At 36.7% G+C, this 26,346-nt stretch overlaps 1 protein-coding gene across 1 annotated transcript in view; it reads left to right on the forward strand.

The window, feature by feature from the left end:
• Nucleotides 1–79: 79 nt before the first annotated feature.
• thbs4a (thrombospondin 4a) overlaps nucleotides 80–26,346 on the forward strand; it is a 28,946-nt gene continuing 2,679 nt past the window's right edge. The window contains exons 1-21 of the mRNA XM_088912025.1: nucleotides 80–325; nucleotides 3,862–4,059; nucleotides 4,415–4,662; nucleotides 5,257–5,359; nucleotides 5,457–5,539; nucleotides 5,646–5,697; nucleotides 6,745–7,013; nucleotides 8,779–8,916; nucleotides 9,350–9,427; nucleotides 9,861–10,013; nucleotides 10,713–10,817; nucleotides 10,949–11,056; nucleotides 13,413–13,572; nucleotides 15,931–16,049; nucleotides 17,792–17,844; nucleotides 18,568–18,761; nucleotides 19,978–20,156; nucleotides 21,808–21,856; nucleotides 22,169–22,365; nucleotides 23,337–23,509; nucleotides 26,080–26,219. Of these exons, the coding sequence (XP_088768151.1) occupies nucleotides 247–325; nucleotides 3,862–4,059; nucleotides 4,415–4,662; nucleotides 5,257–5,359; nucleotides 5,457–5,539; nucleotides 5,646–5,697; nucleotides 6,745–7,013; nucleotides 8,779–8,916; nucleotides 9,350–9,427; nucleotides 9,861–10,013; nucleotides 10,713–10,817; nucleotides 10,949–11,056; nucleotides 13,413–13,572; nucleotides 15,931–16,049; nucleotides 17,792–17,844; nucleotides 18,568–18,761; nucleotides 19,978–20,156; nucleotides 21,808–21,856; nucleotides 22,169–22,365; nucleotides 23,337–23,509; nucleotides 26,080–26,219 (2,878 nt within the window). The 5' untranslated portion in view covers nucleotides 80–246. The remainder of the gene's footprint in view (nucleotides 326–3,861; nucleotides 4,060–4,414; nucleotides 4,663–5,256; nucleotides 5,360–5,456; nucleotides 5,540–5,645; nucleotides 5,698–6,744; nucleotides 7,014–8,778; nucleotides 8,917–9,349; nucleotides 9,428–9,860; nucleotides 10,014–10,712; nucleotides 10,818–10,948; nucleotides 11,057–13,412; nucleotides 13,573–15,930; nucleotides 16,050–17,791; nucleotides 17,845–18,567; nucleotides 18,762–19,977; nucleotides 20,157–21,807; nucleotides 21,857–22,168; nucleotides 22,366–23,336; nucleotides 23,510–26,079; nucleotides 26,220–26,346) is intronic.

A 26,346-nucleotide genomic window follows, 5' to 3' on the forward strand; every position in this document is an offset into this window, starting at 1 on the left:
TTCTCAGTATGAGGTCATCTGAAAACCACTTAAACCTTCACTCAAGAGACATTGTATTTTTTCTCTGGAGGAGCTGAGGAGTATTGCCAGTTAACTGCCTAAGAAGGCACATTGCACAGTAGCTATGACAGTCTAGTTTCTCACAATTGAACCTGAATCAGGAGCCTGTCCATCCACAACTTTCAATTTATTCTAGACGAATACTAGTATTTGGACTATAAAGATTCTGCATTTAAAGTGACGAGAATGTCTTTGTGGAAGAGGGGGCTACTCATTTCACAGGTTGTGTTACAGTTGTTCTCAAGCCTGTCTTTGCAATCTCAAGGTAAGTGAGTAAAACTTTTTATTTTCTCTAAATGTACCTGCCACTGTCTCTCATATAGATACTCTTTACATACCTGTTTATTCATATACAGTACCTGTATATTCATATTATGTTTAGATGCATCTGTATACTACCTACCTGTCTTTCCTGGTAAAGTGAGGAGGATGAGTGTACCTGCTCTGCAAAATACACTTACGAGTTCACTACTTTGTTTTACTCAGAAGGGATACACAGTTATATAAAAGTTCTTTTGTTTTCGTTAATATTGTGGTCAAGTAAAGGAGAACTCATCCAAAAGTACTGCCGTGAGATCATCTTATGAATACAAGTCAAACGTTTTACCTAAGTGGTTTGGCTCCAGTTTGCATAGTTCTTCAGCTAGTTAAAAAGAGCAGCAATACCACTGTCTTGACTTTTTAGGGCAATATGATTTGTGTTACATTTAAAAAAACAACAACAGATAAAACATAAACCTAAAGAAAATTCATTATCAAAGGCTCTAATCATATTAAAGAAATCTTGGCATTTGGCTGATCTCTCACTCTGTTTAAATTTCACACACTACTTCTACAAATTACACAGCAGGGAAACATCTATGATTTGGAAAAATACAAAGAATCACAAGAAAGAAGCTATGGATATTTGAAACCAAGAGAATGGAATTCTATGATTTATTTCAAATGGATACAGTATGTGTGCAATAGAAGACCCAAAGAATATATTGCATCGGCTAATTAGATAAACAGAAGCATAGGTGGCTCTGCTTGCTAATGTGGCCGTGCAGCTGCAGAGTGTTTCAATTACAGCAATAGCCCCTCTGGTGTTTCGTCCTGTCTGGATTTAATTTAACTGAAAGGCTTTCTTCTATTACTCATTTGAGGCTAATTCAATGGTTTGCATTATTAACACATACTGTATACAGTATCCAGATAAATATATGGTATATAAGCAAACCTTTAAAATGCCAAATATCTAAAGGAAATGAGTATCAGTGTGTGTGTGTGTGTGGGGGGGGGGGTTACATGTAAGAATATGAAACCAGGATTTTGTTCAATCTTTAATATTTAAGGGATTCATGTACTTAAAATATTTAGGTAATGTGTGACACATACTGTATTCGGTACATATGTATTTTTCTTTATATATATAATCACCTGGGTTCTGTTGCCTGGGCTCCAAACACCATGCTTGGGCTTACTCATTAAATGTGAGGTTTAGTGAAACCTAAAGCTGTGAATCCTAATCTTATCCAATCTTAAAGTAAAACTGCTTCCCTTAACTCTACTTCTACGGGTTAGGTCTACATCATAGCATATTAAATTCTTTGGTTTGTTTTTTTTTCTTAATGCTGTCTGACACATTTTTAAGGAATGTTTTTATTATTTAGCTCAGAATTTCAGATGTGTATTATAACATGATTTTAATAACTTGCAATAAAGTTCAAGATATGCACAAACACTGTTTTTCTGGTTTAAAAAAATCATTCATAACAATAGACAGAGATACATCATTTTACTGCAGCTTAAAACAATTTGCTGCAAATGAGCATGCATACGGCAGATTACAATGCGGTTGCCACTTTAAATGAAGTATCTGCTGTGTGAGCTAAACCACTCATCCAAGGAAAAAGCTGGTGCAAGTTCTCATTAGTTTAGGTCCATGATCCTCAGGAAGGACAAAACAAACATCTGTGCTTATACAGTAGATGAAAAGGAGAAAAAATCAACTGTGGTTTATTCATTTTGAACTGACACTCTAACCTCTACTGTAGACAGTTGAAAACAGGTGAAATCACTAATAATATTCAGCCAAGGCCTCATATTATGGCAGCTTTAGTGGATTAGGTTAACCATTCATCAAAAAGACCTTGCTAGCTACTCAGTCTGGGCTCAAGTACCTCTCTTCAGCCTGGTGCTTATGTGGGTTTAGAATTGGATATTTAATATTTGAAAGAATAAAGGGGGGATGGCTTATGCTGTATGACTTTAAAAACTTTATCATTATCATTCATAGGTCAAATAAGAAGTGTGTTAAGTTTTGATTATGCATAAAGCAGGCTTAAACTGTTTTTTTGGCTAGTTGTGTATTAATGAACAGTAACTCATCTATTGTTTTTAATACAGTATTCCTCTGCACAAGGGGTTTCACTCTATCCTCTAGTTCTTGGGGTCCACATGCCTACTGGTTTTCATTCCAGCTGTATCTTCGGTTACACGATTATTTGAACTCTTTAATTGTTCCTTAGTACCTAAATAATTTTCAGAGGTTTCCACTGAAATGTCGTGTTTCATAAGCAACTTAAGACGCCTCACTTTTGAAATCTACATAGAAAGATTTCAGGAGGAAAAACTTGCGGATGGAGCCAATCAAGCAACAGGTTAATTCAGGCTCAATTAAATAAAGAGGGAAGGCAAAGTGGCGTAGGTGTTATAATTGCTGCCTCACAGCAGTGGGGCCTTGGGTTCATCTCCTGGGGTGCTGTCTGTGTGGAGTTTATATGTTCTCCCCTTGTTTGCATGGGTTTCCTTCATGTGCTCCAGTTTCCTTCTATTATCCAAAGACACTGATTTGGATAGGTAATGGCTAGTTAATTGGCTTTAAGGAAATAGGCCTTGTGTGAGTACATGCGTATCTCTGTTTGTGTCTGTCTGGCCTGTGATGACTGGCGCCCCCTCCAGGATACAGTACATCCTGCCTTGCACCCATTGCTTGCTGGGGTAGGTTCCAGCTCTGCCGTGTGCCTGAATTGTATAAAACAATTAGAAAATGGATGGATGGATTAAATAAAGAGCTGAGCTGGAATGGAAACTACTGTAGGCACTGTATGTGGCTCCCCAGAACCAGGCTTGTGAACCTCTGCACTACACAATGTTCATATGTAGTGGAATAATACCTAGAACATTTAATAAGTACTTCATATCAAATGTAAAAGTGAAAATGTGTTTACCACATTATATCATGAAAACAAAACAAAAGAAACTGACAGCAAATGACAAATTACTATAGCATAAACCTGTATACTTTTTTGGATTCTTATCAAACTATTAGCATCCATGAGTCAAGTGGCCTCCTTCACTCTTTTCTGTGTTGTGATGTTCTGTTTCAGATCCATTTGTTTATCAGTTCAAATAGCTGAATCACCACATCTTTAACCTCAAGGTGTTTTGTATAATTTCTCAATTTGTCAATTTATCAATAAATTGGTACTAATTGTATAGCGCTGATACATATACATATGTACATATACTGTACATATACAAATATACATATTTGGCATTTATACTGTTATAGCACATAGTCAAGAAGCAACTTTGCATACAAAACTATGTCATATTAAAATGAGCCTTTAAAAAAAAGGATATGAAAGCTGTATTCATGATGAAACACAAAGCCAGGAAATCAGATATGATGGTTCCATTTTGTTGCTGGTGTTTTACTTTTTTTACTTTTAGTTTTTTTACAGAGTTTTATTAATTTTAATAAGCATGGGCTCTGAATTCATTTAAGAGATGGCTAATTAGTCCTTTATTTTGCAGTTTATGACCTTCTAGCAACACCAGAATCCCTACCTGATCTTGTGGAGCAGGGACTCACAGCTTCATCTGTGAATGAAGTGTTCATCCTTACAACATTTAAGCTTCAGCCAAAGACAGGAACCACAATATTTGGCCTGTACTCTCGAAGGGACAATACCAAGATCTTTGAGTTCACAGTGCTTGGCAAGCTCAACAGAGGTAGGAAGAAAGTCTACATTCTATACCCCATCAGTACATATCATAGTCTTAAAGGATATTTTTATATTTTCATATAAATTATAAATATAAATGAAATAAAATTAAATATAAATTAAAACCCGATGCAGATACTACTTTCTCTAGTTAAAACATATTTTGTTAAATAATATTATTAAATTATTGGAAAAGGTTTGTTCTTTGGATTTCATATCTAGAATTAAGAATGCTGCAGTGCTGAAGGTTTTGAAAAATAAGGCCAAAATCTGATGGTCAGTACAATGCTTCATGCCGTCCATGCTGAGGGTGTTAGTCAGACAACACTGTGTTTAATGTTCAATTTATTTACCCTCATCAGCGATTCTTAGGTATCTGAAAAATGATGGAAAGTTAAACATCATCACCTTCAACAATGTCCAGCTGGCGGATGGAAAACGGCATGCAGTACTTTTCCATTTAAGTGACTTACATCAAAGGTCCATCACAGTGGAACTCTATGTCGACTGCAAGCAAATAGAAACTGTCAGAGATCTACCTGCAGCATTCAAAGGACTGCCAACAGATTCTGGTCTGATAGAGCTCAGGACACTTAAAGGAAAACCACAGGTGTGTATGTGAGGAGGCATGTGGATTTCTGCACCATTTAAATACATTTTAGAGGTTTGGCTTGTATTAATATTATCTGTGTGTTTAATTATGGTTAGTTAAATTTCCTTGTACAGTACATAGTGTTCAGTTATGAGAAAGTGTACCAAAGTCCTAACAGTATTAGTATTCAGGGTTTATCTGTCATTTTGCACAAGTGCAATGAAAGGCTTATTTGCATGTATGCTCCAATACAAAGACATTAAGGAAACAGTGACTTAAACACAGAAAAAAACAACAAAGTTAAATAACACTAAACTCAAATAAACCTTAGCAGAAACAGTGTGCAAAAACAGTTGGAATAAAAAAAATATAGTTTGTTTTTGACAATATTGTTACATCCGCAATAGATCTGTAAAACAATCCAAGGTAAAGAAAAAGAAGATGATTTCTATTTACATCTCTATACTTTTGAAACTGTTATTCTGATATTTAACATTTGTAGATGCCAACTAGGTCTCTACTAGAAGACTTCAGCGAACATAAAGAACTGCAACTGATTTTTGTTTAAATCAATCAATTCAAAGTTTCTTGAATTTGCTTTTGACCTGGTAGGAAATCCTTGAAGATCTGAAAGTTGTGGTTGATGATTCACTTGAAAATGTAGCGGCAACACAAGACTGTTCTCTACAACAGAGTGACTCTGCACAGAATTTGGGTATGTTTTTCAACTATATATAACTATTATAACGTTAACTCCCCCTTCCTTCCTGTATTGTAAATGAGGCAGATTCATGGATTTTTTTTTAACTTAGGCATCAGCGGAAGACAACTGTCAAATCAGATGGGTCAACTAACCAAAGTGATTGAAGAGCTGAAAGAAGTCCTGAAGCAACAGGTGCTGACTTTGTAATTTGATTCATTACTACATAGTTCACCTTATATGAAACTCTAACATGCAAGTTTTGTTAAAATGTTATTTTTTGTCAAAAATGTTTTCGCAGGTCAAAGAAACATCTTTCCTGAGAAACACTATATCGGAATGCCAAGCCTGTCGTAAGACATGTTGAGATCTTTTGTTCTTAAGATTTACAGCACAGCTGCCCAGCTATTAGAACTGTCATCAATTTCAAAAGTCTTGTCATAGCTGCTATACATGTATGCAGCTGAATTCATTGAAATTCTGCAGTGGAATTACCAAGAGAAAGGAGCTCCAACTGCAGAAAACTTACAGGGCAAACAGCCACTTAACCACCATTATAATTCTCACGTTTTAAAGACAATCTATGCCAATAAACACTCACTCGTTAAAAAATGAGCCACAGGTCAAATGAATTGGTTCTCATGGTGGTGGGTAGTGAACTGCTTGTTTAAGGCAAGTGAGAAAGACTTGCTTTGCCTTCCCTTGCCGGGAGACCTTTTTGAGAGGTGGAACTGGTATAGAATATGTATTTCCATCCCAAACACATGTCCTTCATTACAACCTCAACCAAAGTTGATCCTTCTAAGAATTCGATAGGGCTTATTTGCAAATAAACCCTTGTGTAAGAATATCAAAAAATATCATCAGCCTACAATGTTAATCACTGGACAAGTCTACTTTACTACAGTGTTTTCTAATGTTTTGACCAGTGAGGGTTTTTGGCATTTAACTTATCCTGCATAGTATGTGGCATGCAGTCTCCTCTTTAGGCAAATGTGAAACACAACTGCAAATTGTCTACCAGGAATTGCAAGGAGTGCAACACAAAATAAAAAAAGCTGGAATAGCAGATGCTTACGGAGTTGGTGCCATTCAGATAAGCACATGCAAACTGATAGATTTCTGCATGCAAAATCAATATTCTTTTTGACTCCAATTCAAATCCATTTGATCCATTTTTATTGTAAATTAAAAGATCTGGTACCATTGAAAATATGAATGAACATTTCTTAATAATTAACACCCCATAATCATCTGGATCTTTCAGTTTTGTGTCAAGGCTTTTATTAAAGTACTCAGTCTTCCATTTCAATACTAGAAGCATGATATATACAGTATGTAGATATAGTTATGAAATTGTCTAGAAGGTCTGAAACTAATTTCTTCTTACTTTATGCTAGGTTTGGGTGGGACTGGAATAGAACCAGATGGAGATGGGGGTGGAGATGGGGATGGAGATGGGAATAGAGATAAAGATGGAGATGGCGATGGAGATGGCGATGGAGACAAGGATGGGAGAAATCCCATCCCCATCACACCCAAGCCACGCTGTACCCCCAGCTCTTGTTTCCGAGAGGACATGTGCATGGAGACAGAGACGGGTTTTGTGTGTGACCGATGTCCTGATGGATATACTGGAGATGGGTATAACTGCGATGATGTGGATGAGGTAATGCTTATTGATTCTTCTCCAGCTAGTAAATAGTTGCGCTCATGAGCTTCCTGAACGACAGGTTGCCGAGGATTACCGAGTTGTACAACTTTAAATAAATGCAGCAGGAGACATTTACTGTACATTGAAGCAAACAGCAAAGCATGCCCATCTGGCATTTGCCAGGGTTATGTGTAAAGTTAATCTTTTTAATTAAATAGGCCGTGTTTCATTGTATTTTTCATATTAAGAATTTTATTAGGAAATTTGAAAATATCCAGCATTTAACATGTACGGAGACCTGTAGTATGCACACAATGCACATTATTTGACTTATTTGACAGTGGCATATTGGAACTGTATTTATTGATAAGAACTAATGTATGAATGGCATTATGTCAAAAACGACCCTTCTCTAGGCAAATCCATTTTTTAAATTGCTGTTGATTAAATTCTGCTTTTGATTGCAGACAATGTAATGAAAGATTCCATTTTATTCATAAAAGGTAGTCAAAAACCACCCTATGAGAAATTACATTGCAAAGTGTGCCTGAGTGACCTGGCCAGTAAGGACACCCACTTGCTGTGCTGATGGAAGCCTATAGGTCAGGCTTTTCGGGTTCGACCCTTATTGCTTTTATTAGTTTACTGAGATTCAGTAAAGATTCCCCAATTGTCAGCACATGATGTGTTCAGTGCTGCTGGGGCTTCGTCATTCCAGGGGAATGTAGGATGCACACATCATTCTTTTTAAAATAAAGCCCAATTAGAAGCAGGTCATAAAAAGTGAAACCTGTTTATTTAGCCTTTGGCTAACATTTATTAAGCATATTTAAGTTTATTAGTATTTTTCATTTTCCATTACTCGTTCCATTATCTCAAGCAGCTCTAAGGTTATTTAATGCCACAGCACGCATTATTTGTGTTTCAATGAGCTCTTTATGTAAAAGATCATGAAAACACAAGCCTGTGTCCAATGTTTCCTATCCATTGTTATCCCAGGAGAAACCTGTTGCCAGTTGGGTTTGCTGAATTTATACAAATAAATATCCATGAAACTCAGATAATGCTTTGTAGTTTAATAAACATAAGCATGACGAGCTTTAACAAAATATCTTTTCATTTTTATTACGTTAAAGGCACCAAATAATATATTTTGCCCAGCAGCCCTGTGCCAGCTTCCTGACTGAGAGCACACCACTGAATTTCACATGAGATAAAATTAGTTCAACTGATTTTAAGATTGAATGCATTCCTCTTTTGGCATTAATTGTAAAGACAGAACTGGATTATAAATATGTTTGTCCTCACCTATTTGGCATTTTAAATATACTATACTTAATGATAACCAATTGTTTACCAAAAAGCAAGTAGGCTAGGAGGACTAAATGACCATCATGCACTATCATGCTTTTTTATTTGTTTAAATTTGCCTTATAACACAAAACTGTTCAGTTAGACGTTCATAACCATATGTTCATGACCTAGATTGGCATTAGCAGACTCCTGGCTTTGCTTTGACTTTATTTAAATTACACATTTTAAAACTAAATTTAAAGAACAAAATAAAGGCTCCATAGCATTCTGTTTTGTATTTCTGTGAACATATTAAGTAATGGAGTACACGTTCTACATTGCAATCTGTTGCATTTATGATTTAATTGTGACTTTGTATGATGCCGCATTTCACTTGAACGGCATCTCACCGATTTCAAGCTCACTGATGAAAGTTCTCTTGTCCTTGACGTCTGAAACAGAACTTTGTTCTGTTGTTCGCTCACAGTGTCAGTTCAACCCCTGCTTTCCTGGAGTTCAATGCATCAACATGGCCCCAGGCTTCAGGTGTGAGGCCTGTCCTCTGGGGTACACTGGCCAAAGTATCCAGGGAGTGGGAGTGAGCTACGCCAAAACGCACAAGCAGGTATACCAGTAGTATAATAAATAAGGTTTCACTGTATGGTGTGGTCCTAGCAGGTGAAGAATGAGGCTACCTCTAATTTTGGAACTTTATGTTATTTTAATTCCATTTGCCAGAAAAGTAAACATCTTTGAATTTTGCTAATAATCCCAGCACGATATACTTTTAACTGGGGATGTGCCGGGGAAATGTAAACAATGCAGAATTTGTTTTTTTTCCAGAAATGGTACAGCTTCATGTCTGCTTATCTGAAAGGTATTTAGAAGACCCTTTCACAGTGTTACTAGTGTTTAGATAAACTGAACTTTTGTGTGCTGTATAAGTCAACAAAGAAACTCAGCCCAATGTTTTAATTTAAGTATGATTCCACTATCAACACGTATTAATAACGAAGCTTGAGAACTCACTGTAGATATTTTTCTCATTCTGACTATAGTCATGCAGTGATGTGGATGAGTGCAAGGGACCCAATAATGGAGGCTGTGCATCAAACTCTATCTGCTTGAACACCTTGGTAAGCATTCACTTGTTAGTTCACATGGCTGAAAAAACAATTCAGTGAATCAGTGGCAGGTTAGCAACTCCACTGAACTCATGACAGCAGATTCAGTTCTGTAATTTAAATTTGAAAATAGGATGTGAATCAAGAATGCCAGAAAAGAAGTACACATATTTCAAGGATGTCTGTGAAAAAGTAAACAGGTAAATTAACAACTGCAAAACTGTCATAAAAACAAGCACACAAATGCCAAACCTAAAATAAGATAAATGTACTGCTCTCTGTAGACTTTAAAATACGACAGCAGAAAAATATTACTGTGCAGAGAAACAGGTTTATCAAATCAATACAACAATAAGGATTTGTTTGTTTGATTTGTTAAAATTTAAATAAAATAAAGACAAATAGAAAACCTGTTATGCATGCGTGTGACGATTTGAATCTGCAGGGTTCATTCCGTTGTGGGGGATGTAAAGCTGGTTTTGTTGGCGATCAAGTGAAAGGCTGCCGTCCTGAAAGAAGCTGTGGTAACAGCCTGTTGAACCCCTGCAACATAAATGCGCAGTGCATTGTGGAAAGAGATGGAGACATAAGCTGTGTGGTAAGATAAGAAGATATTATGATAAGGTCAAAGCCACTGATCCTGAAATTGGTGGAGCACTACATACTGTAGGCTGAATTTTTTTTCCAGGAAAGGTGGACATTCTAAGGGAGACAGACTTAAAACAAGTAACTTGTGCTCATATTTTATGCTTGATTTAGGGGTAAAGCATGACTGGTTCTGGTATATTTTATTACTTTGCTCTCATGGGTATCTACTGTAGATATCTGGCACAGTGTCAGATCCATTAAAACTCTCAACAATTTATTGTCCAATATATTGACCTGCTTCTTGAAATTAGCCAGCTGCAGTATACTTTAAATATACTATATAGTGTACATCCAGAAAAAATATATCCAGCAAATATAACCCCAAAAATCCAGAATTTTATCCAGAAAAGCCATATGCAGTATAAGTGTAAGGAGTTATTAATTATTATTAAGTAATAATAATTGTCAATGTTAATTGTAGTATTTGTTCTTTAAAACAATATTGACAACTAAAGTATAATAGTCAAGGGCCCATATGTCATGAAGAAGCAGAGACATTGAGACGCCCCCTTCAATGACCTCCTCCTGCCATTCATTGTCATTAGGATAAACAAGGATTTGTGTTCAAAGAGCCATCACCTACTGTACCATTTTGCTGTCGACAGATTTCCCAGTGTAAGTTCATTCTTTCATTTATTTCTTGCTGCAGTGTGGCATTGGCTGGGCTGGCAATGGGTATTTGTGTGGAAAGGACACCGACATCGACGGCTACCCAGACGAAGAACTCAAGTGCAAAGACAGAAGCTGCCGAAAAGTAATATTCACCTACTGTAACTCTTCTTATTCCTTTGATCATTTTCAGTAGTGGCAAAACCAAAAGCAGAACCTTACTCGATAATATCAAAGACTGGGCTTACAGATGTGTTTTTCATTATCTTACTGAAGGACAACTGTGTGTATGTCCCCAACTCTGGACAAGAAGACGCTGACAGAGATGGGTATGGCGACGCATGTGATGACGATGCAGATGGGGATGGCATTCCCAATGAGCAGGTATGCACTGTTCAGCCTGCAGTCCCTAAAGCTGCATCATAAACTGATAAAATCTTCATTTTGCAAACCAGGTGTAGAAATACAACAACAGGGCATGTTCATGCATCTGGCAGATGCTTTCATGCTTTGTAGTGATTACCATGTTCTGAATGCACATTGATAATTGTGCAATTTGGAATTACATCAAGGCTAAGGATAAAAATTTTAAATAATACTGTAATTGAAGTTGACACTTTGAGATATATTTAACATCCACTGTGGATGTTTAATGTTTCTATATTCTTAGTTGCTGATTTACTTTGTAGTATGCTTTAGCAAGCTATATTTCTTATATCTGGCTTGCATACAAGACTATATATCTGGCAAGACTGTAGGATGATAATGTCTGTCTGTCAACCTATCCATTTAAAGTAAAACTGTGTTGAAGCAATGGCAGACTCTAATGGGAAAAAGGGAAAACTTGTTTCTAGGCATTTTCACTGTACTGCTGGTCAGCCATTCAGGATGTCTGCCTTCTTGTTTCCGTATGTAGTAATCGACACTCTCTATATCAGGGTCCTTAGTTTTATATCTGCTTTAGGCTTTACTTTGTGTGACCTGTTGCTAAGTGCTCTGTTTTCCTCCCATTTTCCAAAGTTGTATTCTGAATTGTCCCTGTTTGGTCCTGAGATGAATTGGTATCTTGTTCAGTAGAGAACAGACCTGTCCCACATTGTGACCTGTGCTTCTGGGACAGGATCTACTGTAGGTTGTCACCCTCACAAATATTAGTGTACAAGGATAATGAATGCCAATTATTAATAAATTGATTACATGTGTAGCAATTTTCATTCCTAAAACATACTAGAGGGTGGCAAGATCCTGGGATTAACACCCATATTCTTCTTAAAAGCGTCATGGAATCTATAATGAGCAAGCACTCAGAACGTCTGTTTAATGTCTGATCCAAAGAATAACACCTTCTATAACACAGTTTCCAGTCACCATACTATGACAATGGTTAGGAAATTCTGGTCTACAGGTAATGGTGCCACCTACTGATCCACCAGCACCACCTACAACAACCTAGTGGTCTTTAGAGTACTCATAATCCCACAATGACCAGCCCTACCCTTGCTTAACTTAATGTCAAGATTAAGGTGTAACATATATTATTTTGCTTTGATTGTGAGAAAAATATTTGATGAATAAAGTTCTTTTTATTCTCGAGTAGAAAATACATTTTTTGCCATGTTCATTCAGGAATTACATACTTTTGCCTATGTCCCCTATATTTACAGTAATCGTAGACCCTATCCTATTAACCAGTAACAGGTGACAAAAGGTAAATGAGGTAACATGCTGGTTAACTGTGAGTACATCTAACAAAGACAATTTTAAACTTCTTTTAGTGTTCTAACACCATGTTATACACATTTCTGACTTTTAACTAACCTGGGCTACAGACTGAAATCTGCTTGCTTTGGGTGTTCAATTTAATGGAAAATGAAAAATTAACATTTTCAATGCAGTTCACTTAAGATAATAATAATAATAATAATAATAATAATAATAATAATAATAATAATAATTGATTACACTTATATAGCATTTTTCTGGACACTCCACTCAAAGCGCTTTACAGGTAATGGGGACTCCCCTCCACTACCACCAATGTGCAGCATCCACCTGGATGATGCGACAGCAGCCATAGTGCACCAGAACGCTCACCACACATCAGCTATTAGTGGGGAGGAGAGCAGAGTAATGAAGCCAATTCATAGATAGGGATTATTAGGAGGCCATGATTGGTAAGGGCCAATGGGAAATTTTGCCAGGGCGCTGGGGTTACACCCCTACTCTTTTTGAGAGACACCCTGGGATTTTTAATGACCACAGAGAGACAGGACCTCGGTTTTACGTCTCATCCGAAGGACGGCGCCTGTTTACAGTATAGTGTCCCCGTCACTATACTGGGGCATTAGGACCCACATGGACCACAGGGTGAGCGCCCCCTGCTGGCCCCACTAACACCTCTTCCAGCAACAACCTTAGTTGTAAGTACACATATCATGTAATTAAATATTAAGTGTTTATAGACAATTTTATACAGTTTAAAGGACAGATAATAATGAAAAACCTGGTTTCAAGGAGGTGTACTCAAACTTTTGACTGGTACTGTATGTACCAATTATATATCACAGAGAAGTGTTATTGGCATTATTAGAAAAACTGAAAAGTATTTTCTTGACATTTATTTTTTCAACCCTTTTTTTAAAGCCAATGTGAACAAGAATAAGAAATAATGGGAAAACGGGCTACACCTTTGACTATGGAACTGTGCAGGACTTCATAAAGAGCGTCACTTCTTTTCCAGGATAACTGTGTTCTGACACCAAACGTGAACCAGAAGAACAATGACAGAGACGGATTTGGAGATGCCTGTGACAACTGCAAGACAGTAGAGAACCCCGATCAGAGGGACACTGACAGTGATGGGAAGGGAGATGCCTGTGATGATGACATGGATGGTGACGGTATGTCTTTTCGGCTGTCACTGTGTCTAGCCCAGTCCTTTAAAGTCCACAGAACCATGAGGAAAAGAGGAAAAATGCAGTAATACGTGATTTGAAAATTGCTGCATAATGGCTTCATAAACCCTTCATAAACTCTTCCGCTACACAAAACATTATAATTACATACATCATGCTTTATGAGACATGCGCAAATGACATAATGTGTTCATAAGAGCTCATGACATTAGTTTTAGCATCACATCACACGAAGCACTATAAACAATTTAAAGTGCTACCCAAAATGCTTTTTGATTCTTAGAGTTTTGGTACAAATTTTGTAATGTGTTCTTTTAAGGTATAGGTGTAATGAACTGTCATTTTGTTAATATGAACTTAATATTAGATCTTATTACAATTATTGACCACGTGGTACTATAAACATTAAAAGAGAATGACACTGTACTCTGAGGGTCACTTAAGGCATTTACTGAATAAATATATTGATAATATAGGAAATTATTCTTTGCACCTGTGATTGAGTAGTGTGGAAGTTCACCTGCAGGAAGTAATCTGGGATTCTTGAAATTTTGTGAAATAAGTACTGAAATAATGAAACAGCACTGTTTACGTGATATACAATATCAAAGATCTACAGTAGCTAATGTCAAATAGTGTGGTTTAAATAATCTGTTTTCAGAGTTCTCTGTTTTCTTATCTTCATCCTATTAAATGTCTACCCTAATAGATATTTGGCATGTATCTATTTAAAGGCAGGATTATTACAATTCAAATATCGCACATCTTATTGTGAGATTTACTCTGGTAAAGCAGAGAGCTCATTTTTTGAAAATTATACATGCCTTTTCTAAACATTCATTATTCGAGAATACACTAGAGACATATGGCAAACATTTTTCCTGCCCTGGGGGGTGAGAGGATCAGATGTGTCAATGGTTTCCAGTTTATTTTTTTTTAATTGTTCCTGGTTTGACCTCAGCTTGCATAACCTTGTCATTTTTGGCTTGAATCTTTGTTGTTTACCACATTAACTACAACAACGTTAAAAACAACCCTTTTCATTAAAGACATACTAATTCAAAACTCTTCCAAATACAGAGGTGTGTTTGTAAGACAGTATTTTGCTTTCAGAAGCAAAGCTGTACATTAATATTTAGCCGACACAATATGCATACTATGCAAATATACACATATACATATAACACAGAATCTACTGAGATCATATTTTTCTTAAAATGACACCTGAAAAGATTTTTTTAGAGAAGCAGAAAGTTTAAATTTTTTAGCTAAATAGACTATGTTTGCCAGCACTATAATATACATACATTTGTGAATTATTTGCTTGTGCACAACTTCAGAGGTACTGCTTAGGTAAGTTAATAAAGGTACATATTTTCCAAGTGAGCCATCCACTTACTCCATAATAAGTGAATTAGAAATAAGTGGCCCACTGTCTATAATAATTGCAACATATAGTATGTTTCCCTCTGTATCAGCAGCTTCAGTGGATATTTCGAATCAACAGCGCCCTCTTGTGTTATCAATAGCCAATTTGTAATGGGGAATGTCAATATACTGTAACTTCACGGGAAAGGTTTGTAATTTACAACCCTCCAGAGACCCCTGACGTCAAGGTTTGATTTCCCTTCTTCCAACGATACACCAGAAGCCCTTGATAATTCAATTCAGCTAGGATGTTAGGATGACATATTGTTATCCTGCTTTACTTTTACATATTATAGTATATAATTGTAGACAAACACACAAAGTGACCTTTTTCACTTTCTGACGTTTAAGGTCCTGCAATCCTATAAACAAATTATTTCCTATTATTATGGTAATACTTGACTTTTCTATAGTTTCACCCCCTCTCCTCAAGGGACTTCTGATTTCTATTTCAGTTGTAGCAATTGTAGAAATTCAGTAGCTCTGCACTTCTTTTACGAGTTTAGTTTATTAAATACACAATCTTTTCAGATAATCCTGTGACGAAAACCAAGAGAGGTACTGTGTGCAGTATTCCTAAACAACGTTTAATAAGTTACAATGGCAACAAAACGGGAGTTTTGGCTGTGGCTGTGGTGTACTTTATGATATTTTTCATACTTCATCGGCAGTGTTGGGAAAAGTTACTTTTAAAACGTAATCCATTGTAAATTGCGAAATGAAAATAATTTGGCAATTTCAAAATAAAGATTCATTTAGGGAGATTTTTCTAAAATTATGAACAAAAAATTTACATGTTGCTTTGAATCAAGAGTGCTTGTTTATATGCATATTTTCTCCTTAAAACTTAACCATCCCTTTGAAATATAATCAAGGTTGGACAATGTTCTAACATTAAAATACATTGTTTTTTAGGCATTAAAAATTTCCTGGACAACTGTCAGAGAGTACCCAATGTGGACCAGAAGGACAGAGACAATGATGGAGTGGGAGACGTTTGTGACAGCTGTCCGGATATTGGCAACCCCAATCAGGTGATTTTTTTTTTGAACTTATTCAAAAATCCCCACAGATAGGTTCCTCTTAAATATGGCTTATAATGAGATCCCCAAAATGTTAAATAACGTTGTGGTCAAGTGCTCAACCTAAAAATTAAACAAATCATACATGCTGAATTTCCTTTGGGTCTTTTCACTTTATTAAAACTTATTTAATCTATTTTTTATTGATTTTTAATCAATTACCTCCATCATGCTTCACAGATGAGCAGGGTTTTTTCTTCACACTTTAACCTTTTATCATTTTTAGGCGAGGTTTATGATGGCTTTGTCTGTTTATTCAATTTTGTTCCAGTACTCTTCTAGCTCTTATTTGATCTTCTGAGCAAATTTAAATCTCTTTTTTTGTGCTCGGTGCACAGCTTGCAGTGTAGACACTGTAATTCTACTGTCTCTGTCTTTGGCACTGTGGATTTTGATACCTGAAGCCTTGTATTCTGGAAGTTGGGTGATTTCACTGAGAAGTAAAGGGTTTTTACTTAGAAGCTCTGACAATTGTTTTGTTATCAACTACAACTTTTTCTTTTTAACTAGCCTCATCTTGTCCGATTGATAATTATGCCAGTAGTTTCTTGCTTCATTATATTCCTAATTATTAATGTAATTCTTCATTATTGTATAACAAATATACAGTATTTGGCAAGTAATTTCTGTTAGGGGTGCTGGTTTGTTAATTATCTTTTATCTTCAAAATTCCCCATTTTTCTTTAACAGGACGTACATTGCTTTTCATTCTTACTTTTGACTACAAACTCCAATCACTGACATCGGTCAAACTAGTGTACTTTATTAGCACAGCACACTCACGTAGAGGTTTAGCTACAGACATCAGTGCATGGCAGTCTCTAGCCCAGGACAGCTACAGTGAAGCCAGGTTCATGGGCCAGACCTTGGGTGTTATCTGCATGGAGTTTGTACTGTATGTTCTTCCTGTGTTCACGTGGTGCTCTAGTTTTCTCCGACTGCCCCAAAACATATTGGTAGCTTAATTGGCTTCTGGGAAAAGTGGCTCTGGTGTGAGTATGTGCATCTGTATTCCCATTATGGACCAGATCGACTCCCTTTTCTTGCCAGGAGCTATATCACCTTACAATTGGCAACACACTAAAGCTCAGCAGGTGCGAGCTTAGCCAGTGGCTGGATGTGAGATCTTCGGGAAAGCTAGGGTTGCTGCTTGAAGAGGTGTTAGTGGGACCAGTAGGGGGCGCTTACCCTGCAATCTGTGTGGGTCCTAATAACCCAGTATAATGATTAGGACTTAGGACACTACACTATAAATTGGAGCTGTCCTTCGGCTGAGAACCGAGGTCCTGACTCTCTATGGTCATTAAAAATCCCAAAGCACTTCTCAAAGAGTAGGGGTGTAACCCCAGTGTCCTGGCCAAATTTTCCCTTGGCCTTTACCAATCATGGCCTCCTATTAATCCCCATCTATGAAATTTCTGTTTTCTGAACTTTATAGAAACCATCCCTTTGAAGTAGGCAGATGGTTTTTATTTTATTACCAAATAAAAGTCTAAGCAGATCAATTAAGTAATGGATTATCACTGGAATGAAAAGCAGCAGAGACAGTGTTCCTCCAGGACCGTGGTAGGGAATTCACTGTTCTATAATGTCTTTTGACCATTCATTACAGAGACCATGTTTTACGCAATGAGACGTGGAAAGCTGAATTTGTGTATGTGTGTTTTTTAACTTAAATGTATCTTCTTTTCTAGTCTGATATTGATAACGATCTTGTTGGAGACTCCTGTGACACAAACCAAGACAGGTTTGCCATGCTTTATTATTCATTGTAGGCTTCAATGCATAAATCCTTGTAGAATAAATGACTCAATGGATGGATAGATTGGAGAGGACTGTCTACAATTCTTCACTCTTAAAATCTGGGAGCCAAGATATACAGGGATAACAGGGAATTCCAAACTTTAATGGCATATAATAAAAAATAATTGACAATTCCAAAATTTATAAAATATTAATCAATGTGGCTTCCTGGTAAAACTCAGTACAACAGTACAACTTGCAGGTGATGAGGACCAGTATATACATTTTACTGTGAAAACCTGTTAGGGCTTTTTATCATTTGACACACACCACGTAGGGGAACAGTGTGTTTCTCACTGAAGTCATCTGTGCATTTCCAGATGTGTGGCATAGGAAACCATAGCTAACTCTAGGTTAGTGGAGTTAGTCCTTGGAAATTGAGCTATTTGGCAAGCAGTCAAATCACTAAAAAAAAACCTGAATGCCAAAAAGTGTGTATAAAAGAATGAAATAATCATTTGACTAAATAAAGATTTCAGTTAAGGGTTAAAAAAGCCTTGCTAATGCAGAACAGAATTGTAAAGGGAACAATAGGAATACAAAAGTCTGAAGAACGTGAATGACATTTTATGGCACAGTAAGATATAAGGGTCCTAACCTACACAGCACTGGAGTGTGAGTGAGTGGTTGTGAGATTTAAAAGCTCTTCATTCTTTACCTGACACAGTGATGGAGATGGCCACCAGGACAGCAAGGACAATTGTCCCAACGTCATTAACAGCTCTCAGCTGGACAGTGACAAGGACGGCCTTGGAGATGAGTGTGATGATGACGATGACAATGATGGTATTCCAGACCTTCTTCCACCAGGACCTGATAATTGCAGGCTGGTACCCAACCCGGACCAGGTGGATGATAATGGTATGTACTGGTCTTACATTTGCCTTTCACAGCAGGATAAAAAGATTATTACTTCCAAATAAATTTCCTTTATGCTCTATATTGAACAAAATAATGTTCCTAACAGAATAGAACCTAGGTCTAATTCAATCAAACAATTTTTATTCTGCAACAGCAATTCTTTATCATATTTGGCAATGGGGTGATGTCTAGTGTACTCGTCCCTTTCTAACTGAGATTGCCTTCAAATTATGTTGTGCACATTAATTTCAATATCATCTTTAAGACAATGCTTATAAGTAACAAACTCAAAACAATTTAGAAACACAGGATGAAGCAATATAAGATAATTTAAACGTTTATTACTACAATAACTGTATAACCAGCTAATTGGATGTTAAAAATATTACCAGTATTTTGTGTATCCCTCTCTGACGTAAAGATTATTCATGCCTAAATAAGGGCTTATTCGCTACTTGTTAATCATAAATACTGTTCTTGTAAAGTGAACAACAAAGTAATTTTATATTTACAGCTTGTTTGTTTTCTGAACAGAAAACACACATGTGGTTACTAGGATTCAAATAAGTAATAAAATAAGTTTATCTTCTGAATAGAAGCTGCAAAAGTCTTTATTTATTTATAGCTTGCTTCATTAAAAAATGTAAAACTTTAATACTGACCAGACTATTAAATGATTTAGAAATATAATCTTCCAATATTACATTTTAGTACCTCAGCCATGACATTGTATGACATTGTTAAAGATGCATTACATTAGACAAGTCATGTTCAAATAAGGCAAATTATGTTTTAATTAAAATTCAAAGAAAGTTGTATATGATATTTTTTTATTTTAAATTGAAATGATGCTTAACTTTGGAGGGTGTGTTACAGCTCAGTAATGTTTTTAGAATTAATGTAGAAAAATAGGGCCTGTCTTGCTAAAGAAACTAGAAATTGTAATAACAAATGGAAATACATGCGTCTGTAAAACACTTGTCCTTTTCTATTAAGTTTTTCTGTTAGTTGAAATGCAAGGTTAGGGTTTTGTATGGCATTTTGTTTAGAGTTTCCCCTTATATTGGAAAAAACAATATTTAATTTTTTCACAGTGAAATTATTACCTGATAGTGTTTTAGATACGTCTATATCTAAATATAATTAAATCTTCAAAAAATTTTACCTAGACTCTATAACTCACATTTCATTTATGCTCCTGAACTCCTCCTGACAGCTGATGGAGTTGGAGATATCTGTGAAAGTGACTTCGATCTGGACACAGTGATTGACAGAATTGATATCTGCCCAGAGAATGCCGAGGTCACTCTCACTGATTTCAGAGCCTACCAGACTGTCGTTCTGGACCCTGAGGGAGATGCTCAGATTGATCCTAACTGGGTTGTTCTCAATCAGGTATATTTCATTACTGATCATGGGCTGTTTATATTCCTCATTATAATCTTGAAATAATGAGCCTCAATGTGACCGCAAGACAATATGATATTGTTTTTTTAAGAATACAAGTATAATTAACCAACCACACTTAATTTTTCCTCAACTGGAAAGCATGTTATCTAGGATTTAGTACTCTCCAAAAGCATTGGACAAGTCAAAACCTATCAGTTTTGTTGTCAACATGAATAATACAGTATGTACAATATAATATACAGTATGCATAGGATTACTATAAAAAATTGATCATATTAGAACAAAAACATACTTAGGGTTTAACCCAGTGATTTCAAGTGATCGCAAATATTGGGACATATTCACTTGAAGTACGTTTCAGAGAGTAAAAGTCATATTGAGTTGCATATCTCTTTGAGGCAATAACTGCATTACGCTTGTGATCCATTGAGCTCACAAGATATATTGTGTAATCATTTAACATACCTGTCTACACCAAATATGAGTTTTTGCCAGTTGTTGGGGTGTTCTAACTTCAATTTTGTCTTCAGTTTGTAAGATGGTTACACATTGATTTGGCCAGATTTTGCACTCTTGATGAACTCTTCAGATGCATTGGCCATATGTTTTGCTTTGGCATGGTGAAGCCCTTTATTCTACATAAGCAGAAAAAAATGTTTCTATAAACTTCATAAGTCATTCTGCTGCCATCATTAGTTACATCATCAACAGAGACAACTGAGCCAGTTCCAGATGCAGCCATGCATGCCCAGACCATGACATTACCTCCATCATGCTTCACAGATGAGCAGGGTTTATTCTCCACACTTTAACCTTTTATCACTTTTAGGCGAGGTTTATGCTGGCTTTGTCTGTTTAATCAATTTTGTTCCAGTACTCTTCTAGCTCTTATTTGATCTTCTGAGCAAATTTAAATCTCTTTTTTTGTGCTCGGTGCACAGTTTGCAGTGTAGACACTGTAATTCTACTGTCTCCGACTTTGGCACTGTGGATTTTGATACCTGAAGCCTTGTATTCTGGAAGTTGGGTGATTTCACTGAGAAGTAAAGGGTTTTTACTTAGAACTCTGACAATTGTTTTGTTATCAACTACAACTTTTTCTTTTTAACTAGCCTCATCTTGTCTGATTGATAATTATGCCAGTAGTTTCTTGCTTCATTATATTCCTAATTATTAATTTAATTCTTCATTATTGTATAACAAATATACAGTATTTGGCAAGTAATTTCTGTAAGGGGTGCTGGTTTGTTTATTATCTTTTATCTTCAAAATTCCCCGTTTTTCTTTAACAGGACGTACTTTGCTTTTCATTCTTACTTTTGACTACAGACTCCAATCACTGACATCAAAGCAAGACAAATTAACAATATCAACAAGAGCAAGAGATTCCTGTCAGCCAGTTACTCCAACTCTTTGGCTCATTCAGCATTATTAGTGTGTTTAATTGACCCAAAGGGATGGAAATTAATTGACTTTATTAAAAAGAAAGGACTTATTAGCTGTACTTATTAATCATTGCTTAGTATTATTAGAACTCACAGTGAAAATCTTTAGATTCACTGTCCCAATATGTTTTTGATGGCACTGTAGATGAATATCTGCGATGCTCGTATTATATTTTGTTCATGTATTTCAGGGTATGGAGATAGTGCAGACCATGAACAGTGACCCCGGACTTGCAGTTGGTAAGAGATACAATAAACTACCATTTTCTGAAAATCAGTTCAATTAAAAAATGCTCTTTGTGACAATGGTATATAATTATTGAATAATTAAAGGTTGATATTATACATGTGCAATATATATTTGTGTGTCTTATAAAATTGGTTGTCTTAAACAACTGTCACAAAAATTAAAAATATGGAGCATTAAGTCTTTTGTCTCTTTAAGTCTAATACTATGAAGCTTTTTGTTCTGGACAAACATCTTCACCACACCGGGAAGATAAAGTGTCTGTCGGTGTCTTTGTTTTATTCCACTGATCTTGTTTTCTCTAGGTTACACTGCATTCAATGGAGTTGACTTTGAAGGCACTTTCCATGTCAACACTGTGACAGATGATGACTACGCTGGTTTTATCTTTGGCTACCAAGACAGCTCGAGCTTTTATGTGGTCATGTGGAAACAAACAGAACAGACCTATTGGCAGGCAACGCCTTTTAGAGCTGTGGCTGAACCTGGCATTCAGCTGAAGGTAAGAACATTATTAATTCCTATAAGTCACCAGGGATCAGTAAATGGTAAAAGTAAATTCCTTACTTGAGCCTAGAGGCTCATCAGAATGAAGGTCATCCTGTTTTCCAAATTGTTAAATGGATACTAATATATTGCAGATCTGAAAAAAGTTACTCTTTCTGATTAGCAGGTGGGCCAGGTTTGTCTTTTTGGCTTGTAGATAATTTTTTTTCTATGAAGGTGGTCCTGCGTACTTCTGAGGAAATCATCCTGGAACCATATTAGATAGCTGATTCTCATAATCTCTAGAGGAGAACATTTTAATTTCCATAGTGCTCTTTTAAGATACTTTAAGTTCTCTTATTGCAAAAGAAATAAGCTGCCAGCTACGCCTAACATCTGAGTCTGAATGCAGACCAACACTCCTTACTGAGTGCCAGACTTTTATACTGGTGACCCAGATCCAGGACTCCTGCATTTTACTGGAATTCCGACATGAGTCATTTATTTTCCTTATTCCTCATGTGGGGATTCCTTTCTATTTTTTTTTAGACAAGCCTTTGAGGCCCTTTGTTGACTTTAGGTGAAACTATGGCTTTTTTTTTGCAGTTACCTTGTCACACAGGGTAATACAGAGCAATACTCTTACTCCCTTAGCACTTGTGAGGTTTGCCTTTTAAACCGAACCACCCAAGAGACCCATGGAGGATGTCCTTAAGGAGGAAGATTACGAAAAGGATTTATTTTCAGCATACAAAATGTGCCACTTCACAGTTACACTTGTGTGTTGTTGGTGTCACCTACGGTACACACTCAGCTCCCCATTTTTGATTTAGACATTATCATAGGGCATAACGATATTATTGGTAGATGTGGTTTAAATTTTTTTTCCACTAATATTTTCTTTTTACATTTTAATTAAAGTTTGTATATAATAAAGCATGTCCTTTATTTTACCATTTACCTTATGTTTTAACTGTCTCCCATCAGGCTGTGAAGTCCAAGACAGGTCCCGGAGAGCATTTAAGGAATTCACTCTGGCACACAGGGGACACTAATGATCAGGTCAGACTCCTGTGGAAAGACCCCAGGAATGTGGGATGGAAGGACAAAGTCTCATATCGCTGGTACCTCCAACACAGACCCCAGGTTGGATATATCAGGTGTGGAAAACTCACTTTTGTTTAAAACAGTTATATATGTGTGTTTTTAAATTGCAAAGTGTTTAGCATTGCTGCCTTGCAGTGCTGGACCCCGGGTTCAATTCCAGACCTAGAGTGCTATCTGCTTGTTTTATTAGCACAGCACACTCAGAGATGTACTGTAGCTACAGGCCTCAGTGCATGTCACTCTCTAGCCTAGGACAGCTACAGTGAAGCCAGGTTCATGAGCCAGGTTCCTGTGTTCAATTCTGAACCTGGGGTGCTACCTGTATAGAGTTTGTACAGTACTGTATGCTCACTCCGCGTTAGCATGGAGCTCCGGTTTCCTCCCACCATCCAAAAACATACATGTAGGTTAATTGGCTTCTGGGAACGAGGTGGGAGTGAGTGCATCATTGTGTTTATGTGTGTGCCCTGCAATGGGCTGGTGTCCCATCCAGGGTGTACCCTGTCTTGTGCCCGTTGCTTGCTGGGATAGGCACCAGCTTCTCCACAACCCCGGATTTGAAAAAGCATTTCGATGGATGGATGGAAACAAAATATTGAACAGTAAACAAATGCTGGTCCTCTGGAACCCAAGTGCACCACAATATATGCATATGTAAACATAGCCCCAAGCCATTGCCACACACCCACTTTTATCACTCTGTGACATTTGTGATGACAGTGGTGTTACAGCATTTAATACTCATACCCACCACAGTGACTCATTTTAAAGTACAGGGGAAAAATTGTTTCACCAAAACTTTCTCCTGAAAAATAGCAAGGAATTCACATTCCTGGAATATCTCGAAATCCTAGTCACAAATCAGGCTTCTCTGAAAATATCAATTGAAAGATGTGCATGAGGATTCCCGAGGTAAAATAATAAGAAAAACAGGAAGCTATGCAAGGCATTGTCGATTTTACTGAGAGTAAATATTTCTATCGGTTTCAAAATGAGTGTGGGTTTTCAGAGTAATTAATGAACGATATGGAAAGGAAACACTAAGTTGTTCATGCTGCTGTTATCCTTCCACCTTTGTTCATAATGTACATCTAATATGAGGCTCAAGAAAAACATACATCAAATGTAAGCCACTAGAGGTTTAGTCTGCACACGTGCAGTCACAATTCCAATTCCAACAATTATATTACTTGAGTTAAACTAGAAATAAAAATTAAAGGCTTCATGATTTTCTGCAGCAACATCTATTTTTTTAATTTCAGATTATACATTTCTCCAGAAAAGAGTTCAGGGGTACAGACAGGAGCTATTCTTCAGCTGGCATCTGCATTTAAATTAATCCCAGAGTTAATCACGAGCATTAGTTCCTCTTTCTCTTTTATAAAGTACTTTGGAAATGTATTTATCAGGACTTACTGTAGTACAGTAATACAGCAACCATCCATTTTCAGAAACTGCTTAGTCCAGTATAGGGTCATGGCACAGGGGTCAACAACAGAAAATTCACTGCGAATAACAACACTCAAGAATTAAGCATACTTAATGGATTATGGAGTGTATTAGTCAAAATTTGTCTTAACGCACTTGGCTGAGGGCTAGCCTTTGGCCACAGCACAAGGATGCTATGACCCCCATGCAGAATGAAAAGTGAATGAGAGATGGGGTTGGAATGCAAAAAGAGTTTTGCGAGGGAGAAAAGGGGATAACTTCTAATACTTGTGTTATTTGTTTGGTGAGGAAATGACATCAGGAGTGATTATGAATTACTGACAGCTGAGTCTGACTGAACCTGGCTACTGTCATCCCATCCAAGTTTAAATTGTCATTATAAACTCCATTCAAATGCAGCAAATCAACAAATGTATGTTACAGATAGCAGGTAGCCAAGGGCAGATTAAAATCTTTCACAATAAGCAGACATTCAATGGAGATACAATGAGAAGAAAAGCAAGTGGAAATTAAATTCCTAATATAATCTTAGGAGAACAATAAGCAGAATAAAAAACACTATAAAATATTTACTTTATGATCTCTGTAGTGGTTCACACCTTATTAAATTGAGTATTTTGCCATTTCATGTTTTGTTTTACATTGAGCAGACAATACTGTTACATTCTCATACTTTGATCCATTTTGTTGTAATTGATCCTGAAAAATATCCAGTCAGGCAACAATATCATATGGCCATGCCCCATCTGGCAAAACACTGGGCGCATCTCTTTTGAGCACCTGTTTTCAGTTCCAACTAATACTGTTGCTGCTTTTAATTAGTGATTTAAGCATGATTCATGATTCATAATCATAATTCAAATTTTAAGTGACTGTGGTTCTGCAGACTGCCCTGTGATAGACTGTTGTTCCATACAGAGTGTATCCTGCCTTGTGCCCATTGTGTTGTTTGCTGGGATAGGCTCCGGCTCCCTCTGTGGACGTGCATGGATCAGTTTTGGAATCAATTTACATTGTGTTTACCAGTATAATGCCATAAAAAGTGAGCTAGATTTCTTTGAAATTGTGGGTCAGTACTACAATGTACTGCCTAGATAGTGAGTGTGGCAGTCTGGGGAACATTATTGAGAACCACTTCTTATTTAAAACTATCTTGTGTCACTGAATTCAACAGAGCCCGGTTTTATGAAGGTACGGAGCTGGTTGCTGACTCCGGAGTTACTATTGACACCACAATGCGTGGTGGTCGGCTCGGTGTGTTCTGCTTCTCTCAGGAAAACATAATTTGGTCCAACCTGAAATATCGCTGCAATGGTAAGTCAATTAAAATTCCCTATAGCACAATCTTTCAAACTGAACGTTTGTTTAATATTGACAGACCTTCCCTCCATTCTTAAAGAAGTGAAAATCTTAAGGCCATGGTTATTTTTCCAGTATCCCT

This window comes from Atractosteus spatula, chromosome 3 (genome assembly GCF_055471065.1).
Source record: "Atractosteus spatula isolate fAtrSpa1 chromosome 3, fAtrSpa1.hap1, whole genome shotgun sequence".
Classification (NCBI taxonomy): domain Eukaryota; kingdom Metazoa; phylum Chordata; class Actinopteri; order Semionotiformes; family Lepisosteidae; genus Atractosteus; species Atractosteus spatula.